This window comes from Impatiens glandulifera, chromosome 7, assembly GCF_907164915.1.
Source record: "Impatiens glandulifera chromosome 7, dImpGla2.1, whole genome shotgun sequence".
Lineage (NCBI taxonomy): Eukaryota > Viridiplantae > Streptophyta > Magnoliopsida > Ericales > Balsaminaceae > Impatiens > Impatiens glandulifera.
The window spans coordinates 15,138-41,455 of record NC_061868.1 but is presented as its reverse complement, the minus strand read 5'-3'; the positions used below and the strand labels follow the sequence as shown (position 1 = coordinate 41,455).

The following is a 26,318-nucleotide window of genomic DNA, read 5'->3' as shown; positions in this document are numbered from 1 at the left end:
TAATTCAATTAAACTGGATTGTCATAAAGACACTTGATTTTGAGGTTGTTGAGTTTGTACTTAATGAATTTGATCAATACTATCTTGTTATTTTTGATTTTTTGAACATTGTCACCAATATCAATAAAATCCTTATCAATGTCAAAAACACTTGAGATATAAATAAAATCTTCCACAATAAAAATTATTGATCTAAATCATTTTTAAAGACATAATCATTTCTCCCCTCAAACTCAATATCCTCAAAAATAAAAATATTACAGTATCGTCTAAAAGAAGAAAAAAAAATTATCTTTAACTTGACATCATAAAAAATTATAGCCCTTAATTATTTAGGATATTCAATAAAGTAGTTGCTCATATTTATAAACATAAGTAACAACTAAATTCAAATAATTATTTATCCCATCTCAAAATATTTAATGCAACATTAATATGAAGTCTTTGGAAAATAATATTAATTGCTAATATTATTTTGATGTAATGATCAAACATTAATAATAAGACATGTCAAATAATCAATCTATCTTTGGATGGATTAATTATTCACATGAATAAGATTTTATAATTATTACATATTCATCATCACAAGTATTAATGCAATTCTGTCAATTAATTATCAGTCTTTGGGCCAATTTATAATATAATCACATGAATTACACAATACTACCATTCAAAATTTTCTTGAATTAATTTCAATAAACATTGTCACTTTAGTGATTATTTGTATCAATCAATACAATCCAAATAATGAACAATAATATCATTAATATGAATTTAAATTTTATATTATTGTATAACCCAAATCAATAATATATGATTTTCCAAAGAAACATGTAATTTATTTTGTTATAAAAAATAAAATTATATCGTAGGCCAAATCTTATTTCTTGAATTTGAAATTTGTAATATCTCATATTAATTAAATTAAATAATAAATCTTCAATATTTATTTGACTAAATTTCAAATATTCTTGACCTAAATTCAATTATTAATTAATTTATTAATATTCATTAACCTTAATCTTTTAATCCTAAATAAAGGATATAATTAAAAAAATATTATTATAAATTGATTTATATATACTTAACAATAAAATTATTCCTTAATTCTCTTTAAATTTATAATATATATTATATATAATTAATCCATTAACGACTCCTCCTTTAACTATACTTAAATAAGAATAATTAATTATCTTCAAAATATATTACGGAAAAAGATCTCCATTTCTTTCGTATAAACTGATATGATAATTAAGGGTGTTCATCGGTTTGGTTTTTGGGTTATTCGAGTTCTCGGTTCGGGTTCTTTAAATTTTTATTTTTTTAAGCAAATTCGAAAACCAAACTGATTTGAATAAATTTGAATTCAGTTTATTCGAATTCGGTTCGAATTCGGTCGGATATTCGGTTTAGACCAAATATAGAACATCACCTACCCATAAGATAATTTTTTTTTAAAGTTAACAAAATAAATAAGTTGTTAAAGATGTCTTATCTACTTAAATTATAAAAAAAATATAAATCACGTAAACTTAGCTTAATGACTAACGCTAATATATATTCGACAATTGAACGACGAAAATAAAACAGTGTCGACGACGACAATATATGGCGGTTAAAATGTGTTGACAGATAGAGAAAGGGGAAAATGAATGAGAGATTATAGATTTAATGTAGGGATCTAGAGACCCATAATAATTTAATATGTAATATGTAATAAGTTATATAATATATATAATAAAAATAAATAATAAAAATGAATTCGGTTTTCGGTTTGGTTTTCGAATTAAAACCTAAACTCGAAAACCAAACCGAAAACCATATTTGAATTCGAATCGGTTTAAAATTCGACTCGAAAACCGAAAATGTAATTCGAATTCGGTGAATTTAAATTCAGTCGGATATTCGGTTCAGACCAAATATTGAACACCCTTAACGATAATCCTATCTTCAATTTCCTCAGTATAATCTGATACAATAATTCCATCTTCAATTTCCTCAATTTAAAAAGATAATGTAAATCAATCGTGAAATTCCATATTATTCAATGAGATATCATCTACTCCTCAAAATTAAAGGAAATATTTCTCAATTTAAAAAGATAATTCCATATTATTCATCATATCTACTTCCCAAAATTAAAGAAAATATCCCTCAATTTAAATATTGTAATCAATCAATATATCTATATATTCCGAAATCCCGGAATCATGAGAGAATATTCAAATATTTATTTTAGGGATCTTATCTTAATGATGATAGAGAATTCAAATATCCCCTTAATCTATCGTCAATCTTTTATGATAGACTAATGATGATAGAGAATTCAAATATCCCCTTAATCTATCGTCAATCTTTTATGATAGACTAATATGTTGGAATTTTTAGGGTCACTTGTATAATAAATAATTGTGCATGTGTCATATTTAATATAAGCCAAAATAATGTGATCTAATGTGAAATTAAGTTTATGGCTTATGGGTGTATTTGTCATGAATATAAAGTGAGAATACCTAAGTGGCATTTCTAATTTTATGAAGAGGCTAAATTAGAAATTGTCAAACCATAATAACTAACTTATTGTTGGATATATGTAACGGTAATGGTCCCCATTTGATGTAACGTCAATTCTCCTTTGCGTCCCCATCAACAGAGAGAGAAACCTATTGACTTACTCAACAAATGGAAGAACCATTCCACACAAAGAAAGTCTAAAGAAATAGAAGATTAAAGACTTTTTCTATTACAAGGAAAGAGAAGATTCACGCGATTAATTAAGGTACGGCTTCGCCGCATTCAAATTTTAATTTCTCACACATTAAATTAGGATCTAATTAGTATAATTCTAACAATTGGTATCAGAGTCATCCTAATTTAATTATGTGAGAAAATTATATGGGTGTAGATATATGAATGAAATTTATATGCATGCAATTTATATGCATGTAATTCATAATAAAAACAATTAGTATAATATATGATTTTTTTGGAAAATCATATATTATTGATTTGGATTATACAATAATATAACATTTAAATTCAAATTAATAATATTATTGTTCATTATTTGGATTGTATTAATTGATACAAATAATCACCAAAGTGACAATGTTTATTGAAATTAATTCAAGAAAATTTTGAATTGTAGTATTGTGTAATTCATGTGATTATATTATTTGGCCCAAAGGTTGATAATTAATTGACGAAATTGCATAAATACTTGTAATGGTAAATATGTAATAATTATAAAATCTTATTTATGTGAATAATTAATCCATCCAAAGATAAATCGATTATTTGACATGTCTTATTATTAATGTTTGATCGTTCCATCAAAATACTATTAGCAATTAATATTACTGTCCAAAGACTTGATATTAATGTTGCATTAAGTATTTTGAGATGGGATAAATCATTATTTGAATTTAGTTGTTACTTAAGTTTATAATTGTGAGCAACTAATTTATTGAATATCCTAAACAATTAGGGCTATAATTTTTTATTTTTTTTATTATGTCAAGTTAAAGATAGTTTTTTTAAGATGAGACTGCAATATTGTTTTTGAGGATATTGAGTTTAAGGGAGAAATGATTTTGTCTTTAAAAATGATTTAGATCAATAATTCTTATTGTGGAATATTTGATTTATATCTCAAGTGTTTTTTACATTGTTAAGGATTTTATTGATATTATGATAATGTTAAAAAACCAAGAGTAGCAAGACAATATTGATCAAATTCATTAAGTACAAACTCAACAACCTCAAAATCAAGTGTCTTTATGACAATCCAGTTTAATTGAATTACTCTTTAAGGACAATTTATGATACTCGTTGCATATTTTGATATAGAGCTTCACCATAATAGATGTTAAGGGGTTTTTCAATGGAGACATTGAAAAATAATTTGGTGCAATGAGAAAATTTTGTGTCGAGAGACCAAATTAATATGGTTTGCAAATTAAAGAAATTCATCTATAGACTTAAAGAAGCATCTCGTTAGTGATACCATAAATTTCACAAAATAACAATTCTCTCTTTTGGTTTTGAGGTGAATTTAATTAATTATTTGTGTATCATAAGTTCAGTGGGAATAAACGTATATGTATGGTTTTATATATGGGTGATATTTTTTTTGTCACAAATTTTGTTTGACATTAAGTAGCCAATACTTACGAGATATTTGAAAAGAACTAAGAATTAAATGCTCACATATAGAAAGTCAGAAAGTCTTGAGATCATTGAGTATTCTGACTCCGATATTACGGGATGCCAAAATAGTTTGAAATCTACTTCGGGTAATATTTTTCGCTAACTGGTTTTATCGTTTCTTGAAAAAGTGTCAAACAAACACTTATGGCGTCATCCACTATTGCAGCGAAATTTATGACATGTTACTAGGCATCAAATTAAGTGATTTTGACATCAAGTTTATTTAATGAAAGAAATGATACAAAGTGGATAGATTTTTATAAAATATATATGTACAAACTCTATGATTATGAACCTATTGGCAATAGGTTTATCATCTAATGTCTTTCATGAGAATATTGCTCGTATGAGTGTTGTAGAGATCGATAATCTCTAACTTCAGTGGGAGTTTGTAGTTTGGTTGTCTTTCAGTTTAGTTATTTTATAGATATTTATGAGGTTTTTTATTCTGATCAGAAATTAAGTATTATTCAGTTCATTACACTTTGTATAATTATGTTTAAAGTATGATCTCACTAAAGTCAAGTAGGACCAGTTGAAAATTGACATGAAAAGATCACCTTGCATGGAATTTTCATTCCTCACATTCATGATATGATTTGTCAATTAATTGTATTGATTTATGTGATCATTGTTGGGTCTAGTTGTGCTTAAATACAACGACGAGCTCTTTGATCCTATATTGATATGTTTAATTGATAAAATTGTTTATACAACATATGATTGAGATGACATAAAACTTCAGGCGCATTATGGTTGATACATTTATTTTTTTGTACATACGTGACCCAGTGGGAGATTGTTAAAATTTTTAGGGTCACTTGTATAATAAATATTTGTGAATGTGTCATATTTAATATAAGCCAAAATAATGTGATCTAATGTGAAATTAAGTTTATGGCTTATGAGTGTATTTGTCATGAATATAAAGTGAGGATACCTAAGTGGCATTTCTAATTTTATGAAGGGGCTAAATTAGAAATTGTCAAACCATAATAACTAACTTATTGTTGGTTATATGTAATGGTAATTGTCCCCATTTGATGTAACGTCGATTCTCGTTTGCGTTTCCATCAACAGAGAGAGAAACCTATTGACTTACTCAACAAATGGAAGAACCATTCCACACAAAGAAAGTCTAAAGAAATAGAAGATTAAAAACTTTTTCTATTACAAGGAAAGAGAATATTCATGCGATTAATTAAGGTACGACTTCGCCGCATTCAAATTTTAATTTCTCACACATTAAATTAGGATCTAATTAGGATAATTCTAACATAATGATAATAGAGAATTCAAATATCCCCTTAATCTATCGTCAATCTTTTATGATAGACTTCATAAAAATTATTTTTAATTCAGAATATATGAATATCCTTTAGATTAAATTTTTTAAATCTAGACAAAAACCAATATATATTCCTAATATTATGGTTTGAAATTATCAAAACCAATATATATAATCTGATAACATTATTTGAAAATTGAAAAGATCATTTGAAAATTTGATTATCCAAATATCTCTTCGCATTAATGTTCATGATACATCATACAATCTAATCTAAACATATATATATATATCTATATAATATATATATATATAATATATAATCCGATTTAAAATTTAAAATATAAAATATATATTTTTAATAATATTATCAAAATCAATATATATATATATATTCTTAATAATATTGATATTTCAATATATATTATTTGAAATGATCATAAATCCATAATATATCTTATGACATATATCATATGCCGAATAATATATATATTCTCACAATAATAAATTAGGACGACTCTGATACTAATATATAATTATCTTAATTAGATCTTAATTTAATGTGTGAGAAATTAAAATCTTAATGACGGCGGAAGCGTACCTTAAATCATGAATCTTATTTTTCTTAGACTTTGCATTATCATGAATCTTATTTTTCTTAGACTTTGCATTGATTGAATGATTCTTTAATCTCTTTCTTTAGACTTTCCTTTATATGTTTATATGAAATGGTTCTTCCATATTAGTATGTCAATATATTTCTCTCTCTGTTATTACGCAAAAGAGAATTGACCGTACTTCAAATGGGGATATAGTTAGGTTATTTCTAATTCAGCCCATTCATAAAATTAGAAATGTCACTTGGGTATCCTCACTTTATATTCATGACAAATACACTCATAAACCATAAACCTAATCACATTAAATCACATTATTTTGACTTATATTAAATATGACATTTGCACAATTATTTATTATACTAGTGACCCTACAAATTCCAACAATGCGATGTTGATAAAGTTTGGAGAAGCATTATTTTTATTACAAAAATCCCTCATCCGTACTTGGAGGATAATACCCAAGAATAAGCATAATTGGAGTTTATGTCAATTTGAGCATCGATTATAATATTGAAAGTCACCCACCCATCTTTGCGATTTCAATGCGAGATGAAAACTCATGGTTGCTTGGTAGTTCGGATGTTCTTTTTTTTATTGTTGTACTCATTTTCATTTATTTCGTGTGTGGAATTTTTATTTTTGTCATTTCTGTTTGTTAAAGTAAATGTTTGTTTTGCCTTAATACTAAATTCGTGTAGGTTTTTCACTTTGGGATTTTTTTAATTAAATTACGTAAGTAGTTTTTTTTTTTATAATATTGTTATCTAATTACAAATAATTTATAATTTACTTAGTATAATATAATTTGATTAATAATTATAAAAGTTATGTATACATTATCTTTCTTATTATAATTAAAATACAAAATATGTTTTAACATTCCCACGATAAAAAGTTTATTAGAATTTGGTTACCTTTTTATATTCATTAGTTAGAACCAAAATAATTTGAATTTCATTAGTTTGGGTCAACATCCATCCCATTCTATCTAATATGGATTTTAAATTAAATTAAATTAATTGATTTACATTTAATTTTAACAAATTAATCAGATAAATTGGTCACCCTTTTAATCTGAATTAGGAAACATACTAACTACGTTTTAACTTTATTCTTTCAAGAGAGAAAATACTTAAAGTTAATAATTATATTTTCTATTGAAATTGTGAGAAAATTTAAAGTTTTGACCTTTTTAAAAAAATAAATAATAACAAGTAAAAATTTAAAATAAAAATATTAGAAAACAAATAAGAAGAACTCAATCGTTTTGGTTTCTCACTGACAAAATTAAATATTAACTAAAAAAAGGGCAAAACTAGAAAAAACTTTTAGCTATTAAATTATTAATTTCATCCATTATAATAATAAAAATATTTATATATTATTTCTATAAATTTAAATTTTAAATATAAAATAATAATATAATAATGCAACCCATTAAAAAATCAATTTTCATCAAATATTTTTATACAAAATCCAACAAATCCTTTGATACAGAATTGGAGGAAATGACCCTGAAGAGGGGCCTTATTACATATATGGTGCGGGCCCATAATTTTAATAGCGCTAGTGACCCTTTTTTTTTTAATAACAATTATACCCTAACGCAACGTTACGACGCAACCGATTTTTTTTTCGTCTCGCGGTTTGCGTGACGCACCTGGGGTTGCGTGACGCAACTGGAGTTGCGTGACGCGATTGCGTGATGCAACTGGAGTTGCGTGACGCGATTGCGTAACACGTGACGCAACTGAGGCATTTTCGTCCAAAATATTTCATAATTAAAATTTTTTAAAAAATAAAAAATTGCGTCACGCATCGCGTCACGCAACCTGAGGATGCGTGACGCAATAGGAACATTTTCGTCAAAAAAAAAAGGGTCACCAGTACTATTAAAATTATAGACCGCACCATAGGTAGGTAATAAGACCCTTGTTGAGGGTCATTTCCTCAAATTCCCATTAGACTTTCCCAATAAAAATAATTCAAATAACCAACGTTAACTTAAGAAGCATTTATGTGTGTTTTCGACTCTATGGTCCTCGGTTCCTGTTTCTTCGTTCACTGCCAAGTGCCAATGTCTTCTATGTTCAGAGAGAGAGAGAGAGATCACTTGGCCAATCGAAGAGAGAGTACCATGCCTGCAGCCGGTAGCTTCCACTATGATTCAGGCTCTGCATCCGCTACCGCTGCCACAGCCCTCCCTTCCCCATTTGGAGGCCTAACACCGACACTTTCCTCCACCCAACTCCGCGAAACTGCTTACGAGATCTTCGTAGCTTCTTGCCGGACTTCCACTGGAAAACCTCTTACTTACATCCCCACCAATTCCATCAATTCTGATCGTTCCCCTTCGCCATCCCCTTCAATGCAGAGATCTCTCACTTCGGCTGCTGCTAGTAAGGTCAAGAAAGCGTTCGGTCTCCGATCCAGTCCGAAGAAGAGTGAAGGAAGTTCACTCTTCTTAAGAGAGGCCTGTGACTGTAGGTGAATTAATGAGAGTTCAGATGAGGGTTTCGGAAATTACAGATTCGAGAATTAAGAGAGGCCTGTTGAGGATTGCTGCTGGTCAGGTGATATACCTGCCTGAATTGGGATAACTATTTATTTGGACTGGTTCCAAATGAGCGAGAGGTTTGAATCCAGTAATATTAATTGAAGCTGTGTGCTTATATGACATTTTAAATTATGTTCAAGCCATTGATCAATGATTATACTAATTTTAGTTTTCTCTTACAAGTATTGAATATTTTACATTGAATATACCTTACATACTGCTCTCGCTTTGTACGTGTTTTTGAAAGGTTGTTACTTTTGTGTATTATTTGTTTGGGGGGTTAAAGGTATTTGCTAATTCCTCATATAATGGTTGAGAAAATCTTATGTTTTTTCATTTCTGGTTTGAGTTTATGCTTACTTTTCTTTTTGTAAGTCAATTTTGTAATTGCTAATGGTGTTGGAGAACTACTTTCTTGCACGAATTTGGTCTGTTATATTTTACCAATTGTTCTAACCTCTTTATCAATTATTTTGATATATGGATTATCTGTCTGTTACTTTTCAATTTTTGTATTGATTCAACTTTCTCCAACTAAAAAAACTGTTAGTTAATCTTTAATGAAATTTAAGCCAATAATCATGACCGGAAATTAATTCTGATCATTTGAGATTATATGTACATCAATTGATCATCTTTTTAGCTAATTCTAGTATTTGTGTCCCCCTTTTGAATTTTATTGCTGGTTCTCACTATTAAATATTTTTTATTCGACAGTAACCATCTGTTTATTTTGGGATTCTTGTATCATTACTAATATTTTTATTTTAACCAATGCTGTGTTGTTGTAATAGATGAATATCAACTGATATATTTTCTAACCTTGTTTGTCTGCAAGCAGTGGATTCAAGTGTCTCATCTTCTATGATCTGAATCTGACGTTTCTCTAGAAAGTTCTCTCTGAACATCTCTCATCCTTATTGGTACATCTTAACTCAACAATGGTTTTTACCTTGTGAAGGCTATCTGCCTTAGTGATACGTCTCCATTTATCTCAGCCATTTGCAACCTATCAGGGATATATTATTGTGTATCAAATGTTTGATGTGGCTAGGTGTAATAATATCCCAACCTTTTTTTTATGTATTTATGAGATTTTATCCTTTTACTGGTGCAGGTTGGAAGGCGGGTTGAGTCAATGGTTCTTCCACTAGAGTTATTGCAGCAGTTCAAATTATCAGATTTCACTGATCAAGAAGAATATGATATATGGAAAAAGAGAAACATAGAAATGCTGGAGGCCGGACTCCTATTACATCCTCATCTGCCAGTAGAGAAGTCGAATATTGCTGCACAGAGATTGAGGCAGATTCTTCATGTGGCCTTGGAGAGGCCAATATAAACTGGTAGAAACAATGAGTCCATGCAAGTCCTTCGCAGTTCTATAATGTCTCTTGCATGCAGGTCGTTGGATGAATGTCTTGCTGAGTCATGTCATTGGACGGATGGGTTACCTTTGAATCTGTGGCTCTATGAGATTCTTCTTGAAGCTTGCTTTGATGCCAGTGATGAAACATCCATTATAGATGAGGTCGATGAGCTCTTGGAACTTATAAAGAATACTTGGGGAATAATTGGATTGAATCAAATGCTCCGTAACCTTTGTTTTTCATGGGTTTTGTTTAACCGTTTTGTTGCGACAGGACAAGTTGAAAATGCGCTGCTATATGCTGCTGATAATCAGCTAGCTGAAGTCGCAAAAGACTCTAAAACAATCAAAGACCCTGCTTATTCTGAGATGCTAAGTTCTACTTTGAGTGCAATATTGGGGTGGTCAGAGAAACGACTTCTTGCATATCATGACACCTTTGACAAAGGAAATATTGACTCCATGGAATGCATAATTTCTCTTGGTGTATCAGCAGCTAAGATATTAGTTGAAGACATATCTAATGAATATAGGAGGAAGAGGAAAGGGGAAGTTGATGTGGCTCGCAATAGGGTTGACACTTATATCAGGTCTTCAATTCGCACCGCATTTGCCCAGGCAAGCCCACTGATCAACTTGTTTCAGTTCCTTTCTTTGTGAAAGTAGCTAGACGGGATGACTCTAGTTCAATCTGTTAATGTCTTGTTGCATATCTAGCATGCCAGAATCTGTATTTTCTGCTACACCGATATTACTTGAAAATTTATGTTTCTTCTTGTCTTGTGTAAATGGATGGTTAATTGGTGTGGGTTGTTGGATTTTTTTAAAAAAAAATGGTCTTTATATGAGATTAGAAGTTCATTGGTTGCATCTATTTGAGTCATTTGTTTATCTTGTCCTTTAAGAGGTGATGCGGAAGAGTGACTAGGAAGAAGCCAAAGGAAACCAACTTGATAGTTTAACATAGAATCTGTGAAAACTAAATTCTGAAGTTCTGATTTTTCTTGATAGAAAGGAAATTATTATATTGATTATCTTCTGTTAATAGAATAAAGAAATGGACAACATGACCACCTATGTCTGGCTAGAGAAATCTGACTCTAGCGCCAAGAACCTTGGGAACACCCAAATATTTTCATGGCATCATTGATCAGGGTTCTGTTGCTTTCTCTCCCTGGATTTTCCATAGATGAGGCAGAAGCAGATGTTTGACTTAGTTTCATATTTCACGTGAATTAGAAAATCTTAAATTAACCCCATTCATGGTGGTTCAAGTGGAAAGAATTTGGACTTCAGCGGTTGAGGTTTCAAGTTTGATTTTTAAAGAAAGCACTTTGATTGAAGTGGGAGGGTCTTGACAGTGGGATGTTGTGCTACCTCTATCAGGGCATAAATCCCGCTCTTAAAAAAAGAACAATCTTAATTAATTGGACCATTGGTTTCGTCATGGTGTTAGTATATTTGAACTGTCAAACTTAAATTTTTATTGTGACTTTTCTTATTGTCCTAGTTTCAGAATTATATATGTTAGACTTCTTGTTTGGAAATATTCATAGATGATATCACTTTTCTTCATAAATATTTCTTTAATTTGTTTAGCAAATGATTTTACAGTATTGAAGACATCCTACTTTTGAACCAGGTCTGACACTGAGTCAACTTAGTGCTGAAAATTCCGCCTCTTTTTAAATGATCTATTTGAAGTTTCCATTGAAGACATCAGTTAAATCTTTTATTACTCTTTTTGATGTTTTATCTTAGCAAAAATGTTTGAACTATAATGCTGTGAATCCCATACATTTGTGACAAATATATGCTCTTGCCTCATTTACAACATACATATATACATATAGATATATATTTCTATATATGTATTTATATAGATACATATATCTATATATTTCTATATATGTATTTATATAGATTACATATATCTATATAAACATTATAAACACTATATATAATGTTATCAAAACTTTGAGCTTGCAGATTTAAGTTAACACGACAGTTTAGTTTAATGGTGGTGTTGTTGCTGAGAAAACATTTGGTCTTACTGAATGTAGAGAATGGAGAAGGAAGATTCAAGCTGGAAAGCATCTCGAAATCAGCCAAATCCAGTTCCTGTCCTTGCCATACTTGCTATGGACGTAGGTGAGCTGGCTGCTAATGAGAAGGAGGTATTCAGTCCAATACTGAAGAGATGGCACCCATTGGCCGCAGGCGTAGCTGTAGCGACCCTCCATGCATGCTATGGTAATGAACTAAAACAATTTGTTTTGGGAATAAGGGAGTTGACACCAGATGCTGTACAAATATTGAGAGCTGCAGATAAGTTGGAGGAAGAGCTTGTTAATACTGCAGTTGAAGATTCTGTGGACAGTGATGATGGCGGCAAGGCAGAAATTTGGACGATGCCTTCTTATGAAGTTGAATCTGTTATAGCCAATTTTGTTAAAGTTTGGATTAAGACAAAAGTGGACAGACTGAAGGAATGGATAGATAGAATTCTCCAACAAGAGGTACTTTTCTCTCCTCCTATAACATCACATAATGGGTTATCTTATGGTTTGATTTTGTTTTTGAGAATAAAAGTGCATCTTTGTTATACATTTCTTGAGGGAAAGGAAGATTTGAAGAAGTAAGAACATTTCTTGAGGACAAGGAAGATTTGAAGAAGTAGTAATGATACGAGAGGGGTTTGCGGCTAAGCAGTTAATTCCGTTACTAGGCCATCAGTATAAATAAGGCATTATAGTGTCTAAAGTTAGCTAGGGAATTGTTTAGTGAATTTTCTATCTATGATCTAGGATTTCTCTCGTCTCACCTCATTCTTAAATTGCTCTTAACTTGCTAAGCGTTCTTCTCATCTCAAACTCAATTCATTGTTCAATTTGATGTTCTTCATCTAATTCATGTATTGATTCAGTTTAGGTTTAAGACTAATTCCAATTCAATGCTTATCAAAGGGATACAAGTTTGTGAAGAAACATCAGGAACTTTGTTGCCTAGCCCTTAATTTTGCAATTACTGTAGTCTTATTGCTGCTTAAAAGATACAATTGTCCTAGTTGTTTTGTGATGAGGTTCTCTTATAAGTTGATGTCCATTATTTATAGGTATGGAAAGCACAAGCAAATCAGGAAGCATATTTTTCTTTTGAGTACCTTTAATAAATAACTTTATTATCTATCTGATGGTTGTCCAATTCGGAATTTTTGGTGAGAAGAGATTATTCTTTTGTTCTTATTTCCATGTTTTTTTTTGGTCGGAAATGCTTGTATTATAACAAAGCAAATGATCAAAACTCATCATTTTTCTTGAAACATAAATAGATATCTAGTGTACATATTTTTTGGTGAATGATTTTAACCTTTTGATCAATTTAGTACATTAAAAATTATAAAATTATGAATCATTATCCATTCTTATAACTTTTATAGATAGTGTTTTTATAATTAATAATTATAAGGGCAGTGAAACATTTGCAAGAGGGTGTTTTTGTCCTCGGTTGATCGATTGATTCTCTCTTAATTCATTATTTATCTCTTTTATTTCTCTTTCTTTTTTATTAATTTTAAAATATATATAATTTTATTTAAAAGTTTGATGATTGCATATAAAATTCACGTTCAACCTCAATTATTCTGCCTTTTCATTAGTTGTTTCTCTTTCTTTAACAATAGATGTTCCCTCTTGGCAATTTAAGTATATAAAGTAAATTATCTATCCTTACCTTACCTTACGGACAGGCAATTCTTCAATAGGCTTGTAAATCTGTCCAAAGAATCTCCAATCTCCTCCACCTCAAATGCAGGTATATTTAGAAATGTCAATATATATATAACTATTATTGTTATTACTCGGTCGGAACCTTTGAGATAATAATCCCAACAAGATTAACAAGCTAGTAAAAATAATTGGACATGGAATCGGTTGCATCGTCTACAGATCATGATGAGCATGTTGGTGGTGGTGGTGGTGGCGGCGGCGGCGAAGGAGGCAGCGGTCTTAGAAAGGCGGTGGTGGACAGGCTTGTCCGAGCTCTGGACCACCCTTTGAGACTTCTGGATCGATCAAGCGAATCGGAATTCAGTGTCTTGGGATCGACAGGAAACGTATACACAGTGTGTCTGTCGACAACTCCATCGTGCACATGCCCAGACCGAACAGTCCCTTGTAAGCACATTTATTTTATCCTAATCCGAGTGTTGGGAGTCCCTATGGATGATTCCAGCATCAGGAGGAAGACTCTGAGGCCGTGTCAGCTCAACCGGCTGCTTAGACTCCCAGTCTCCCAGGACTCTCTAGCCGGGGCCACCCTTCGCCAGAGATTCCACCAGTTGCTGCAGCAAAAACAGGGCCCATCCCTCGACAGAGATCATTATAATTATTATGATGAGGAGTTAGAGAAAGGGACAATTTGTCCGGTTTGTTTGGAAGAAATTTTACTACTGGGAAGGGAAGATGATCCGAAATTGTTGGCGTGCAGTACATGTAGGAATTTTATCCACGAGGAGTGTCTGCAGGAGTGGAAGATCAGGAGTTGTACTGGACGGAGGAGAGGAGCAGCAGCTACATGTGTCGTTTGCAGGGCCAGATGGAGGACTCCTCCTGCGGCCAGTTCCTCAACCTACATCAACCTTAATTAGCTGTTATTTTCATTTCTTCTTCTTCTTCTTCTTCTGTAATTTGTTGCTTTTATATGTAGTAATATAAATGTATCTGATTTACTAATTAATAAAGATTATATTAAATTAAATAAAATAATATGTAGATGATAGATATATATTTTTTAATTCCTTTTTCTTCTCAATGATTGATTTCTTCTCTTAACAAGAACATCCCCCACGCTGACAAACAAGTTAACTTGGATAAAGAAAGAATATCTGAGAATATGTATGAGAAGAAGAAAAAAGAAAAAGAAAGTAAGCAGCCAAAAACATAGCTGGATTTTTAGTTTTGCCAGTGCACTGAAACGGATGATCTCTTCTGTAAATCACGTGATGGCAAGCAAAGCAAGCAACCAACCAACCAAGAAAAATCGATCAGAATGTCCATTTCCAGATCTTGATCCGAAGATCAACCTTACAATTTGAATCGGCCGTTGAGGCAACCTCCGTCGTATTTCCCTTGGGAACTACCCCGTGGATCCCGTCGCAGGTGATTCGGATTCCGATTTTCTTGCTCTTAATCGCGTCCATCTTCACCACTACCTTAGTGTCCATTACAATTTTAAGAGGCAATCCACTTTTCTTCGTCAGATCCGACCGCAGCGACGCAACCGAATCGGCATCGACGACGACGAATTCGGATGATGATGCAGTGGAGAGAACAGATCTAATAATCGTCGTGTTTCCAGTGTAGCTTGGGAAATTGGGGAACGACCCGTTTGAAATTACGACGTTGTTCGAGGTCTGAGCGGTAATGGATATGAGATCATAGAAGAAGATAAGCTTCTTGTTTGGATTTTTGGCGGATATGCTTAGATTAACGGCGGCGGCGAGGTGGGTGGTGTCGTCGGCGGCGGTAGTGAGATTAAACTGTGAGATTCGAAGAGCGTTAACCGAAAAAGACGGACGGTGGGGGCTGTAAAGTACGTAGAAGACACATCCAGCGATGGCGGCGAGAAGAAGGAGGATGAGGAGGATGAGGATAGACCAGAAGCAACAAAGACAGAAGCATCCGCGACGGCCGCGGCGGCTGCGGTAGGTATTTGGCGTTGGGCGATAAGGATGGCGATTGGGATTGTTGAACTGAGAGCGATAAGGATGGCGATTGGGATTGTTGAACTGAGATTTGGTAGCAGGGAAGGCCCGGGGGATGTTGGCGGCTGCAGTACCATTAGCAGCAGTGGTCCCGTTTGTGGCTGCTGCCCCATTGGCCTTTGAAGGGTAGACTCTGTCAGTCATTTTGCCCCCCTAACACCTAGCGGCGTGTGTGCGTGCAAGAGAAAGAGAGAGAAATTACTTACTAATAATTAATAAATAGAAAGAGCCATACAAGTAAAGAGGAGAGAGAGAGAGAAAGTGAACCCAACCCACAAAGGATGCTTCCACCTGACCAAATCTGGATTCTCTCCCCTCTCTCTAAGGGTGATACTTTTGGCTCTCACAAGCTGCTTCTTCTTTTCTCTTCCCTCTTGTTGCACTTTCCAACCGTGTTCAGCTGTTTAGAATCTCATATGAATGAATGAATGAATGAAAGCACGTCGGCAATGACCATAGATTGGTGTGTGCCACGTCTTTTTTTATTTTTATTATTTTTAACATTATTCAAATTTATTTCAATAATCCAAACAAATTAAATATCATTTTATCCTTCCATCTTATTTATCATATCACTATTCATTAAACAATATCATTTACTTAATTAAATACTCATTGTAATTGGTTAGATATGGGTATTTGTTTTCTTAATATTAATTTTTATTTTATTTTAAATTTTTATTTTTGATGCAAATAAATATTTTAATCATTAATCTTAAAAAATTCAAAAAAGTTATATTTTTATAAAACAATCTTTTTAATAAAGCCAAACAAAACTTTAAGAAACCCAAATTAATATTATTTAAATTAATTAAAAAATGAAATAATAGTTTTTAATAGTATAAAATTTAAGATAATTTACTATCCTTAAATATTAAAAGCTTTGTAGAATTATTTAATCATACTTACTTATAAAAGATTAAAATTTGTTCTTATTAATTATTATTAGTTTAATTTATAAAATAAGTAATATCATATTAAGTAAGATTATATAAAATTAATTATATTACTAACTTTGAATTAATTTTAATTGTTTTAGAAAAATAAAATAAAATAAAATATTAATTATAGTACATGTAAATTTTGGATTATTTTCTAAACAAAGTTTTTATTTCTATACGTTTTGATACGTTAATAAATCTTAATTAATTTTTTTAACTTAAACATATACAGGCCACATGACCAGCTTTGATTTGTACAATATATATATATATATATATATATATATATATATATATATATATATATATATATATATATATATATATATATATATAATCCTCGAAATCCTCGAAATCCTCGCACCATTACAGAACCTCTGTCTTGATACCTGCATTATGGGATTTTCAGGTATTAGCTTTGCAACTACCCATGTATAAATAACCCTCTAAAAAAGCCTACTAAAAAAGCCTAGATCCGACCAGATATCCAAAAAGTAGGTTATTGGATACCTTCTACTCTTTAAAGGAAAGATGAATTACATTCTTTCCTCTTCGTAAATACGATAAGATACTTATCATAATCACGAGGTCCTGAGTTATAATAAAACACTTGTTAAGCCCTCATTTGGTAATGAGTATAGTACTATACTATGGCTATATTTGGTACGCGGTAATAATTATATAGGTATAAATTGTAAAGATGTATTATGAGATATAAGTTATATAAGTTTTTAGTGTGTGGTTGAGTTGAGAGTATAAATTATATAAACTAGGAAGATCCACGTGCGATTCACACGGATAAAAATATATTGTTACAACGTCCTGCGTTCATCAAATTTGGTATTTAATTTAAAATATAAAGTGTTATTAGCCTAGTTGGTTAAAGAGTTGTACTTGTTTTTGTTAGGTTGCGAGTTTGAAACATACCTATAACATTTTTATTTTTATTTTTAACCGTTTTAAGTTTATGGGCGGGACAACCCAGAACCGACCCAAATATCCATTTACTCTCATATATATATCCAAATTAACCACAGCTCTCGACCCGACAATCCGGACACTTTCAAAATTAAACATCATTATATATATATATATATATATAACATTTATTGTTAAAATGTCTCGCGTTCATCAAATTTGGTGTTGAATCATCAATATAAAGTGTTGTTAGCCTAGTTGGTTAAATGGTTCTACTTACTTTGTTAGGTTGCAAGTTCAAAACCTATAAATAACATTTTTAAATTTATTTTTAACCGTTTTAAGTTTATGGGCGGGACAACCCAGAACCGACCCAAATATCCATTTACTCTCATATATATATCCAAATTAACCACAGCTCTCGACCCGACAATCCGGACACTTTCAAAATTAAACATCATTATATATATATATAACATTTATTGTTAAAATGTCTCGCGTTCATCAAATTTGGTGTTGAATCATCAATATAAAGTGTTGTTAGCCTAGTTGGTTAAATGGTTCTACTTACTTTGTTAGGTTGCAAGTTCAAAACCTATAAATAACATTTTTAAATTTATTTTTAACCGTTTTAAGTTTATGGGCGGGTCAACCCATAATCTGACCCAAGTATCCATTTACTTTCACATAAATATCCAAATTAACCACAGCTCTCGACCCGGCAATCCGGACACTTTAAAAATTAAACATCATCATTATATATATATAGATTAGTTAGTTAAAATTTTGAACTTTTATTGTTAAAATGTCTCGCGTTCATCAAATTTGGTGTTAAATCTTAAATATAAAGTGTTGTTAGCCTAGTTGGTTAAAGGGTTTTACATGTTTTGTTAGGTTGCAAATTCAAACCTACAAATAATATTTTTAAATTTATTTTTAACCGTTTTAAGTTTATGGGCGGGTCAACCCACAATCCGACCCAAGTATCCATTTACTCTCACATAAATATCCAAATTAACCACAACTCTCGATCCGGCAATCCGGACACTTTAAAAATTAAGCATAATTATATATATATAGATTAGTTAATTAAAAATTTGAATTTTTATTGTTAAAATGTCTCGCGTTCATCAGAATTGGTGTTTAATCTTAAAGATAAAGTGTTGTTAGCCTAGTTGGTTAAAGGGTTGTACTTAATTTGTTAGGTTGCAAGTTCGAAACCTACAAATAACATTTTTAAATTTTTTTTAACCGTTTTAAGTTTATGGGCGGGTCAACCCACAATCCGACCCAAGAATCCATTTACTCTCACATAAATATCCAAATTAACCACAACTCTCGACCCGGCAATCCGGACACATTAAAAATTAAGCATCATTATATATATATATATATAGATTATATAAATTTTATTATTTTGTGTTTGGTTAGTGGTATAAGAAAATAGTAAAACGTGTAAAAGACTATTTTGCCCTTGTATTTATATAAATTATTTTTAATTATTATTTTAATATTTATCTTATAGATAATTTGTATTATTAATTATATTAAAATTAATAATAAAAAATAATATATAATTATCCATATAAATAGATTTTTAAAATAAATAATACTATTATATCATTTGCATTATTTTATATATAATTCTTTATAATTTAAATTATATCATCAAAAATTAATACTCACAAACAAAATATATTAATTACTAACATTTTGTTATTCCTTATCATTAATTCCAATTTCATCCTCCATTGGTGTCCTTATTATGTACTTGTTTGTTATACAGATAAAATTTATAGCAAAATATACCAATTAATATTGAAAATTTTCCAATATTCTTTTAATTAGACACAAATAAAATTTATAAAAAAATAAACATAAATATATATTTAGGATAAAAACTCACACCAAATCACCTATTTTAACTCGACCTAACCCAACCCAACCCAGTCTAATCTAACACCTCATACCTAAATCTAACTCATCAAAATATTGAATGAACCATAGCCATTAGAAAATAAGGAATATCAAAGGTTATTAACATATTAACAAAAACGAATGAAACATCAATTTTTCAATGGCACGCTGAAATAAACTATGAAATCAAAAGTTATTGGCGACACAATAAAATCAAACACAAGAGTCTAATTACGTCTCTTTCTCAAGGAAAGATAATAGAAGATGTTTTTATTAAAAATAAGCAAAAAGAAGAAATATATAAATCTATATGTATGATAGATAAGAACTTAGGAGATTTTATGGAAAACATAAAATATAATAAAATTATATATCAGGGTAATAATAAAATAAGATTTTAGTAAAGACTTGTAACAGGTTGAGGGAGGTATAATTTTATACCTAGTTTAAGGTATAAGTTATACCTTTTAAATTACTGTACTTATAAAATTATTCAACCAAACATCTAATTAGTTTTACCGTGGGTATAGTTATACTATAACCACAATGTTATACTCCCTATCAAACATAGGCATATAGTACTAAAATTTATTAATTATTTGGTTGGATAATTTTATCTGTAACTAAGGGATATAATTTATATCTTAAACTAGGTATAAAATTGTAACTGGTTTTTTACCTATTATAAATTTTCATTAATATTTTATTCCATTACTATCCTCATATATATATTTTATTATATTTATGTTTCTATATATAAATTCATATCTTCTGTTAGGATCGAAATCGTCAAGGGAGACTGGGGTTTCACAAAGGTGAACGCTTACACACACGCCGATTGATAGTAACCCTGTTAGAGATTAATATCGATATCTATTTTTCGCAAGTTGTCATAAACTCTTGAACCGAGTTCAAGTGCAGAAGTGTTTGTTTTAACTTAAAGCAACAAATACAGAGTTTAGATAATAGTAAGGGAAAGAAGACACAACACAAGATTTATGAATGTTCGGAGATAAATTTCTACGTCACCTCTTCTTCTCAAACCTTTGAGAAGGATATTCACTAGAATATTCAATTCGTTTACAACGCGTACACAAACTTAGTCGAACAACCGAGGCTTAGTAACTGCTCATTTTCGACCTTTCAATAAGCTCACTCTATTGAATAGAAACCGATTCTGTCAACTTACAATCCTCACCACTCACATAAAATAGGTAATATTGTAATACACTTGAGTTTCTAACACACACTATTTTGAAAGCTTGAGCAATTTGATAGCAAGGAGTCGGGTTACAAAAGTTGTAAGGTTGAAAGGTTAGCTAGGTTAAAACAACGTGTTGAAGTAGATGACTTCTGTCTTCTTAAGTAGGCAAATATATCAACGAATATATTTGCTTCTTCAACGGCTATATCTGTATCAGCAGACCACTGTCTTCACTTTGATTGGTTGAAGTCCAGAATAGTACATCGTCTTGGGATATCCTTTAATCTTGTTTGTACTCTGATAATAAGTCAACATGACATTAATTGGATTAATGATTTCCGATGAGAAATCATCATACAACTTTGTCTTCTAATGATTTGGTTGTCTGGAATAATATGGTAGACAACTGCTCCTAATAGACTTCATCAAACTTACACCAAAATGGCAATAAAACAGTCTGGACGCGTGAAAGCTGCTCTCTGCAATTACCGGATACATTCTACATAACACTGATGTGGAAACTACCGACTGTGCCTTGTATAAAACTGTTTTAACATATTACCGGTTCTGCTTCTTGAAGTAGAACCGAGCATACTACCGTTAAATAGATGCTACCGAATATATAACCGATATAGAGGAACTACCGGTTCCGCATATGATAAAACCGAAGTAAGGATACTACCGGTTCCACTTCTTTATATTGCAGATTTGTAGTCGTCTTTAACGGAAAACAATTTTAAATTCTCGATTTTCTTTATCCTACACAAAATTAACTTGATTAAGTTTTTATTAATAATTCATTAATCCTAATAATTAATTACCTATTTTATCTAACAATTTCTCCCTTTTTGATTATTTAATCTAAATACTCAAAACCTTGTAATCGTTGACTACTTATATTAAGTTAATTTTCATTTAATTCTAATAATTTCTCCCTCTTTGATAGTTTGAATAAATTATCAAAGCCAGTTTGATTTATTGAAAACAGTGATCTAGTTTCTTGTAATTTCTCCCTTTTTGATTATTTTAACCTTAAAACAATCAAAACCAGCAATTTTAAAATCAGAACTATCATGAAGCATCCCTGTGTAATAAACGTAATGAGAAATAATGTTAGTAAGGCAAACCAGATGTCTAAACAAGAAAGTACTGATCGAAAGGACATAAAGGAAAAAGCATAGAGAGAGAAGAATGTTTTAGTGTCTCCCTCTTTTCCTTGCAGCTTCAACAACCCTCTTTTCCATATATATCCTTAGCCCTGGCATGAAGGAACCGGGCGGATCTCCGGTAACATTTCCACGACCCTTCCCTTGATGGAATAAGATCATCTTCAACTTCAGACTCATCACTTTGACCTAGCCTTCGATTTGATCGAGCACTGCGTGGAATATCCAATTGGGGTACTTCCGGTTGAGACTGAGGGTTTGTAACTCTATATTGGTGCAATGGTGAATCATCCTCCGGTATGTCATCCTCCGCTGCTATAGGTTGTACAGTTTTCTTTCGTTTAACAACTTTGGTCTTTTTGGCAGTAGTTGTTGGAATGTCTATATCATCTGCATTAAACTCCTCCTAAATACGTCGAGCAGCCTCTTCATCAGCTTGTTCAAAAGCCTTAGCTTTTGCGTTTTCTTCCTCCTGAATACGATGGACAACCTCTTCATGCTCCCTCAATTTCTCAGCATCGGTAACACTTTGGGAATTGGCCATCTCGACAAGTTGTGATGATACGACTTCAACAGCAGTGAGTGTCTTTCAGATCATGAGTTTTATTTGTCCTTATTCCTGCCTCAACTCTTGTCTTAACCCTGCTAATCCCTAATTGTTAGAGCCTGACGAGGATGCTTGCTTTTTTTCTATGTCATCCAATCGGGCCATAACAGATACTTGCCATGGAGCTAGAACGTTTCGGATAATCTTCTCAACGTCCGATCTTGGAGTTTCCTCAGAGTTAGATCGAGTTGAGTCAAGAGCAAAGGATTGAATAGGTAGTGTATGGTGAGAGCTAACTTGAAGAGATCGTTCTGTATAGACAAATCTTTCAACATTATCATTTTCCGTCTTATGACCATGACTAGAAGACTTACCCGATATAGATTTGGCAAGGATTAGTATTTTGGCAGGAGGAGCTTCAATTTCCTCTTCAACAGGTGGTGGATTGAAATTGGCAATATCTTTCCCGTCCTCATTTCCATCTTCATTTGAGGTTGTTTCCATCAGACCGGAATTAATTTCATCAGCCGAAGTGATTTTATGTCTTTCAACAATCTATTCATAGGCTTGTTTGGACATTTCAAGGTATTGTTCTTTGATGCATGGCCCTTTGACCTCATACCCATCAAACAACTCTTTTTCTTCTAAGTTCGTCCACTTTCTTAGAGAGGTTCGTTCTTCGGGAACCAAAGACTTGGTTTCAATTATTTGAGTTTCACCTTAAGGAGGAAGAGGAACCTCTTCAACCGGTATAGGCATTGGCTTGCTGCTTTCAAATTTCGAAATGGTTAATAGAAAATCCTCCATAATAGCTTTCAATAGCAGAATGACATTCTTATCTGCTCTTGATGTAGCTCTCGTTAGATTGAACTCATCTTCGCGTTTTCTAAGGATTAGAAATAACACCTTCCTTCCAACAAAAGCCTCAACAAGTTCGCTCCTTAGTAGAGCCTCAACAACTAATGTGGTTCTAGTCAAGGAAAAGATCACATTTTCAAAAGACCGAAGTGTAGACCACTTCTTTTCTTCTGGAACTTCCGGAAAGACTTCACTAAAACTAGTCGCAAGCCTTATGTTTACCCATGCATAAAACAGATCCACGGTTTCACCGGCTTTCGTATCAATCTCCTTGAGAATATGCCTAACGGTTTCCTCAGCGTCTTCGTCATCTTTGTAAGGGTTCAGAATCGGTTCTTTGAGCGATTCGGTAGGGGTTAAAGTAGCTTCTGTGATCATCTGATCATTTAGAGTTGGAGTGTTCGCAACGTCGGTTGGAATCTCCTCCCAAATCTCTTGAATCGCATTGGTTTGACCAGTAGATACCTTCTCTAGCTGGCCGGTTCCTAACACGGTGGGCCGATCGGTTTTAAGTGGAGATGACCGATCAGTTTCAACAATAATATTTAGCTGATTGGTTTTAGCTATCTGATCAGTTTTATCAACAACCTGTTGTATAATATCAGATACTACCGATTGAACCTCTAAAACCGTAGGCTCAATTGTAGTATTGGGAAGTGCCGAGACTTCCTTCTGAGGCGGAATAACAACTGTGGCATCAAAATGAGGTGGGGTTGAAATATTCACCTCGGATTGATTTTTCTGTTGGGCGGAGGAGATCTCATTTGTTTCCTTCTATCCTGTTCTTTCCATACTGGCAGCGCTGACGGTGGACTCGATGCTAGACAAAAGTCTTTTCAATGATTTCGTTTGGTTGTCTGGGTTGGAGCGCTTAAAACCGCTCTCAGTCTTCTCGCTAACAGCTCTTGCGCCACTCGGTTGTTGGCTAGAGGCTCCGGACATGGATCCCTTGACCTTGATCATTTTAATGAAATACCTCCCAAGGTTAACAAAAGTTAATATTTTGCTGAAGGGAAGTGGGGTACCTGGACCGGTAGGTACATTTAAGTGGTTTAAGATCCAGCCGATCTGCATGGCAAAGGAAAGACTTCTGTTGGAGTTAGGAGACACCATCTCGCACAGAGTGTTGAAGAGAAAAAGTCCCCAGTTTATCTTATCGCCTCTCACTATGGCGCCCATCATATCGAACTTGGATCGAGTTAGACAGTCGAAGCTCCCGCCCTTTCCTTGTAATGCTTTGACGGTAATATTGCACAAGACGCGATATTCACATTTCAGATCCTTCTTCTTTCCGTTAAAGCTTACTGGAATATCGGTATCGGAGAATAAAATTCGTAGCCTGGATGTCGCAGTTTGAGATAGCCCCTTTGAGAAATCCCGACCCTTTGTTGAGAGTTTTAGAACTTTGGAAAATAGGTTTTCGGTGATGGTGAACTCCACACCATTAACTTTGGCCATAATGGAACCGTTCACTAACCTCGCCGTGCGGAAGAACTCACGAACCGCTTCTGGATAATAGATCGCTGGTCCTTCCAGAAAGTTCTTCAAGACAAATTCTTCAATAGATTGGAGTAAATTCCGCATCTCGATCGATCCTTCATGATAGATGCATTCAAAGTTAACATAGACAATATGATTAAACAAAGCATTATCTTTTCCCATTGTGATGTTTTTTAGTTGAACAAAGAAGATGAAGATGTATAGTTTCTAGAGAGATGTTAGAGCAAGAGGGATGTGCTAGGGTTTTGCAAATAAGATATCTTAGGGATTGCGTATTATATATTCCTGAAGTTCGGCATGCTGTCCATTTAATTGATAAAGTGTGCCGGTTTTATGAATGATTACTAAAATAGGGCACTAATTTGTCAGTTTTTAGCACGTGTCCCCACGCCTAATCAAAATAGGTAAAATTGGCGCCTCTTTTGAAAATAAGTCTATTCCCCATAAAAACAATGATCAATTTTAATCCATAAATATATATATAACAATTTAAACTTTAATTAGTAAAAAACCTTTATTAAATGCAACTTAATTTTAATTAATAACAACTTTATTAATTAAAATGCCGATTCAAGATAATATAACCGGTTTTGAAGCAAAAAATAACCAGTTCACATTCATTTAGGCCTAAAAATGACATAATGCAATGACTTGAAAATATTAGATTTCATTCCTTCTAGCTTGTGCCGCTTCTATCTTATGGATCCATCTTTCGACCTTTCCTTTGGTTAGAAGGTTGGATGATCTAAGATTGGATCCGGGTCCAAGATTGATGTTGAGGGCGAGGAGAATGCTGCTAAGCTGAGAAACATATTCTTTCATCATTCTTGGTGAAGAGATCATTCTCTTCAGATTTTCAAAGATTACATGTGACCAGTTGATTGGAATGCCACTAAATATGGCGATCATCATTTCAAAGATTTTCTTTGTGTAGAGATGGGTGGATTCTTTTGCCTGGATAGATCTGCCAACGATGTCACTAAGAATTTGGATATCAGGTCTTAAAAGGGACTTGACTCCATGAGTTTCCACGCTGTTTGGAGAGTTCGAGAAGAGGAGGGTCATGTCTTGGATGATGTTGTTTGGAGATGGAAGGTCAAAGAGCTGAGTGAAATCTTCTTCTTCAATAAGGAGAGACTCTCCTCCCACTTTTGACACAATAAATCCGTCAACAACTCTTGCGTTTTCAAAAAAACTCAAAGACCTCTTTTTTATAAATCACCTGAGATCCTTCAAGAAATTTTCTCAATCCAGAATTTTCTAAAGATATGAACACCGTTTCGAGAACTTCATCATCTTCTAGAGATAGAACATAGTTGAAATCAATAAGAAGAGTGTTGCGAGCAAAAGTTGGATTCATTTTAGAAGGTAAAGAGTGAGGGAAAGATTTCTAGACTTTAAAGAAATATGAGATAAATGTTTTGTGAGTTGTTCTTAGAAAGATCATCCTTAAA

The 26,318-nt window shown here is 32.3% G+C and overlaps 2 protein-coding genes and 1 pseudogene across 4 annotated transcripts; 2 read left to right on the top strand and 1 right to left on the bottom strand.

Moving 5' to 3' along the window:
- Positions 1 to 8,576: 8,576 nt before the first annotated feature.
- Positions 8,577 to 13,287, top strand: LOC124910538 (annotated as a pseudogene).
- A 434-nt stretch (positions 13,288 to 13,721) lies between these two features.
- Positions 13,722 to 14,805, top strand: LOC124910699 (mitogen-activated protein kinase kinase kinase 1). Its single transcript, XM_047451379.1, has one exon. It carries the CDS (start codon positions 13,972 to 13,974, stop codon positions 14,695 to 14,697), a length of 726 nt encoding a protein of 241 aa, XP_047307335.1. The 5' UTR covers positions 13,722 to 13,971; the 3' UTR covers positions 14,698 to 14,805.
- A 94-nt stretch (positions 14,806 to 14,899) lies between these two features.
- On the bottom strand, positions 14,900 to 16,217 carry LOC124910698 (NDR1/HIN1-like protein 13). 3 transcript variants are annotated; one of them, XM_047451378.1, is made up of 3 exons: positions 16,086 to 16,217; positions 15,838 to 15,973; positions 14,900 to 15,801 (listed from the first exon to the last, which is right to left on the bottom strand). In XM_047451378.1, the coding sequence occupies exons 2-3, from the start codon at positions 15,955 to 15,957 to the stop codon at positions 15,094 to 15,096; spliced, it is 828 nt and encodes a 275-aa protein (XP_047307334.1). In that variant the 5' UTR covers positions 15,958 to 15,973; positions 16,086 to 16,217; the 3' UTR covers positions 14,900 to 15,093. The 3 variants fall into 3 exon arrangements, with proteins under 3 accessions (XP_047307334.1, XP_047307332.1, XP_047307333.1); XM_047451376.1 differs by having other exon boundaries at positions 14,900 to 15,973; XM_047451377.1 differs by having other exon boundaries at positions 14,900 to 15,973; positions 16,090 to 16,104.
- Positions 16,218 to 26,318: the final 10,101 nt, after the last annotated feature.